General features: G+C 37.6%; 2 protein-coding genes across 2 annotated transcripts in view; one reads left to right on the top strand and one right to left on the bottom strand.

Annotated features, from left to right (window-relative positions):
- Positions 1-4,522, bottom strand: part of stk24b (serine/threonine kinase 24b (STE20 homolog, yeast)) — an 835,587-nt gene that overhangs the window by 112,114 nt on the left and 718,951 nt on the right. The gene's annotated exons all lie outside the window — the stretch shown is intronic.
- Positions 235-4,249, top strand: eef1b2 (eukaryotic translation elongation factor 1 beta 2). The gene is given in 6 exon segments (NM_199949.2): positions 235-598; positions 1,240-1,362; positions 1,553-1,682; positions 1,867-1,930; positions 3,805-3,930; positions 4,046-4,249. Coding segments are annotated over 6 exon segments (678 nt in total). The 5' UTR covers positions 235-518; the 3' UTR covers positions 4,201-4,249.

The following is a 4,522-nucleotide window of genomic DNA, read 5'->3' as shown; positions in this document are numbered from 1 at the left end:
GGGAGATTTCGGAGACGACGGAAATACCCGATGTACATTTGGCTTTGAAAAAAATGCAAAAACATTTTATTAGATTATTTTATTATAAATTATAACAAATCAACAATAATTATATTTAAAAATATAGTTATATGTGATTTTTTTACATTAACAATCCATCATATTTTGTTGACCTTTTAAAATTTTCATCGTCATTTCCGCTCATAAAAGCGGTCGTTTCCTTGTCTTATGTCACATTAAAAGTCAACCAGTTTACATCTTTTGCGGTTCTTATTGAGTCTATAAAACATGAGAAAATTATCTAGCGATTCTTATCGTTTATAAAAAAAATAAATTTAACTTATCACCCGCAAACGACGGCCAAAAATGTCTTATTTATGTAAAAATGTTTCCGTGTAGGAGGAGTCACGGCGTCAGACGTATAAAGACCATCTCACGTTCCTTTCTCGTTCCTTCGCTCTTCCTCCAAGCCCAGGATTCCACGTCTGTACACGAGGCCTCACCGGTAACTTCTCACAATGGGCTTTGGTGATCTCAAAACACCCGCTGGACTCAAAGTCCTCAACAACTTCCTTGCAGACAAAAGTTACATCGAAGGGTAAGCTTTTTAAAGGGTTTATTTTTAAAGTGTTCTTTATAGCCTCCCAACAACTCTATTTTTTCCATATGCAGCAGCTGAAATATTAAAATACCTCCTGGATGCATATCAAATTATTAAGTTCTCTGAATAAATTTAGTTAAGGATTCAAAATGGGGCATTTTTGTGTAAATATTATGTAAAATGTTATATTCTTTGTATAGCTACATGTACCCCTCCCCCAATATTATTGAGATAAAGTTGGTCACACATTCTGACTTTCTCCTTAAATTAATATTTTCATAAAAGTATTGCAAATTCTTAATAGAAAAATCATAATAGCAGCCAAAGATTTTCAAAGTATCTTCAAAAGCGTTATTCACAGTCAAATAAAAGCTGCTAATGTTGATTTGTAAGTCATACTTGTATGCTATTTCTGACCGAATATTTAAAGTAGCATGGTAAACAATAGTCATAGGGACTGTCACAAGTTGCCAGTGAATAAATTTGTGAATATAAAACCAACTTTACCTCAATGCCAAATTTTTGTTGGGCGACACAATTTAATGTTGCGTATTCTGTTCATAAACCTGTAACTGCTCATAAAGGAAATCAAGATTATGTTTATATATTTGATTGAATGCTGATTTTCCTGTTCTCAGGTACGTACCCTCTCAGGCTGATATTGCAGTGTTTGATGCTTTGTCCGGTGTCCCATCTGCTGACCTCTGTCATGCTTTGCGTTGGTACAACCACATCAAGTCTTTCCAGAAGGAGAAGGGCAGGTAATGTTCAATATTAATGCTATATTTACCATTTTCCAAGTACTTCCCCTAACATGTGATGATTATCCTAACACCATCTTTCGCCTGAGTGACTGATGCACAATTCTTCAATCTCTGATTGTGGGAAATGTATGACCATCTCGACAGGTACACTCTTTTGCACGAGGATTCAGTCTTCTCTTGTGTTCAGCCTTCCAGGTGTAAAGAAGCCTCTCGGTCAGTACGGGCCTGCCGGCGTGGAGGACACAACTGCCGCAGCTCCTGCCGCTGCTGATGAAGACGATGATGACATCGATCTGTTTGGCTCCGATGAGGAAGAGGTCAGTTTAGTTGCTGAGCTGATTGTGTTTTCACACACTTGCCTGGTCATGTGATGATTTATCTCACCATCTTTCGACTGATGCCGTGATGGATCTCTTTTATTCCTGAATACCAGTTAGTAGTGTCCAAGCACCCACTGGTATTTCTACTCATGGCTAAACTTGGATCTCTTTACGTTTACAGGATGAGGAAGCTGCAAAGATCAAGGAGGAGAGGCTTGCAGCTTACAACGCTAAGAAGGCAAAGAGTATGTGTTTTGTATGTGTGAAATCATACACTGCTGGTCGATTTTCGAAAAAGCAATTATGTTTTGAAGTTTATTTCATGTCCACCAAGGCTGAATTTTAAAAAAAATTTTTAGCAAAATTATTTTTATTTCAAGAGTTCACACTTGGATAATGCTCTGCTATAAAAGCAGGTTTGGTATGCTGTCCTGGGAGAGAACCCTGAACTCTAAGATAGATGAGCCCAAGGTTCTCACCTGGTCAATAAGCATTAGGGGGATACAAGATGAGGTATTTCTTGAGTTATCTATAAATCGATTCAGTACGTATGCGTTAAGTGCTTGTGACTGTGTTATTACAATTCGCTTATGTCACGTGTTTTTAGACCGTGGGAGAAACCAGAGTACTCTCAGAGAAAACCCACGCGAACATGGGGACAACATGAAAACTTCGTGCAGAGTGCAGACTGGCTCAATTAGAACTTGAACCATTGGCCCTTCTGCTGCAAGGCAGCAGCACCAGCCACTGAGCTGATGTGTCGTCTGATCCTAGAATTAAGAAGGAGGGATATAGGAAGGATAGAGGAGGTGGGGTTTTAAAACGAAGATTAGGAATGAAGTTTAGGCTGGATATTCATAGTAATTTTGAAATTATCTGATAGGCTAGCTAATGATTAGCGATATGGACCAGGTGTAGTCAATCATATCACATGCCCCTGGTGAAATTCGTTGTTGAAACTTCCCTTTGTTGGAAGTTGTTCGAGTGAAGCTGCGGTCACACTGGGCTTTTCCTCCCATAGACTTCCATTCATATGCACGCAAATGCGTCAGACCGGAAACGCAGGGCCATGTGTTAAGTTTTGCAGCTTGCTGTGGTGCAAAGTTTAAGCTTGGTGAATTCTGACCTGCGAAATCGCTTCACTTGACTGCGTGAGACCAATCGAGGATCAAAACATGACCTCTCTGGACAGAAATTTAAAACATGGAGCATTTGCTTTTTTATGTCTAATCATCTTGTTTAATCCTACCCTTTTCCGCAGCGCCGTACGACAGAATTACTTGATCATAACAGATGAATTCACCAGGATTTCCGATCATCTTTTTTTTTTTTTTTTTTTTTTTTTAAATGAAGGGATTCCAATGGGTCTGGGAATTTCTGGAATATCCTAGAAATGTCAATGTCGATTCCAGACATTAAAACTCAAGATTTTTTTTCTCAATTCATGGTATATCAGTAGATTTTAGTTTATCTATTTAAATAGTAGTTTTCTTATCAAATTTTATATACATTTACCATCCTTTACTATCATTTCATGTCTTGTCTTTTTATTTTAAAGGGTTATTTTTAGCTTTATTTTATTTTCATCAACTGGCGTTCCCTTACTGCAAGTCAAATGTAGTTGGGATAATATACATTTTTAAAGCTTTGAGGAAATGACTACAATAAAGGTGTTCAAGTAAATGACCGAAAAACAATGTAAAGTTTGAAAATCAACCATTATTGAGCTATCAAATGTTGGAAAGGTAGCACTTTGCAGCCATGCAAACACGAATACTTGATTGTTCAAAATGTGAGGTATATTGTCTGTTGTTCTCATAGTGGAGAATGATGGATGAGTGGAGAATGATGGATGGATGGATGGATAAAGATAGAAAAAAAATGCCTTGGTGAGCATGAAAGATTTCAGAAACACAAAATTGATTCTGAATTGTTGACTGGTGGTGTGTGCGTGTATTAAAACATTGTGACTAGTTCAGTGATGATTTCTTATAACCATCTTTCGGCTGAATATGGTGATCGACACACTCTTATCTGATGTATTACTAGTCATTTAATTGTGATCATTTGAATTTCATTAGTTTGCATTACCATTTACGCTGTCTTCTCTCCTGTAAAGAGCCTGCACTTATCGCCAAGTCTTCCATTCTGTTGGATGTCAAGCCCTGGGATGATGAAACCGACATGGCCAAGCTTGAGGAGTGCGTCCGCAGCATTCAGTTAGACGGTTTAGTCTGGGGACAGTGTAAGTGACAATTTATAGTTCATCTCTTCAGTGCATTTTACCTTTTACTAAAACAGGTTTTCAAAAAGAGTGGCAGTTGTTTTACTTATTTGTCACTTCACTTTTTGATTTTCAGCCAAACTGTTGCCTGTTGGCTATGGCATCAAGAAGCTGCAGATCGCCTGTGTTGTAGAGGATGATAAAGTAGGAACAGACCAGCTAGAGGAACTGATCACAGCCTTTGAGGACTATGTACAGTCCATGGATGTGGCAGCCTTCAACAAGATCTAAAACCCCACAGCACAAAAGCATTAATCCAATAAAAGCACTTCAAATGCTTCGTTTGTCTGGTTTTATTTGTATTGTGCATCTATTCTATTCAACAACATGCGGCTAGTACTTTTTAGGGTAAATTCTCTTATAAAGCTACATGTGAGGTTAGTCTAGTCAGTTGTTTGTTTGTATATTTATATATGCATGTTTTTCAACCAGTCGTTTATTTATTTATTTTTTTTTGCAAAGTTCAGTTTTATGAGTTTGTATAGACTCTTTAGTCTGAAGTAGATGTAATGGCTTAGTTTCACTATGAGAGCTCCATTACAATACTTTACAG

Source organism: Danio rerio, chromosome 6, assembly GCF_052040795.2.
Source record: "Danio rerio strain M-AB ecotype USA chromosome 6, GRCz13ab, whole genome shotgun sequence".
Classification (NCBI taxonomy): Eukaryota; Metazoa; Chordata; class Actinopteri; order Cypriniformes; family Danionidae; genus Danio; species Danio rerio.
The sequence above is the reverse complement of the archived record's forward strand: the minus strand, read 5'-3'. Positions and strand labels throughout refer to the sequence as shown.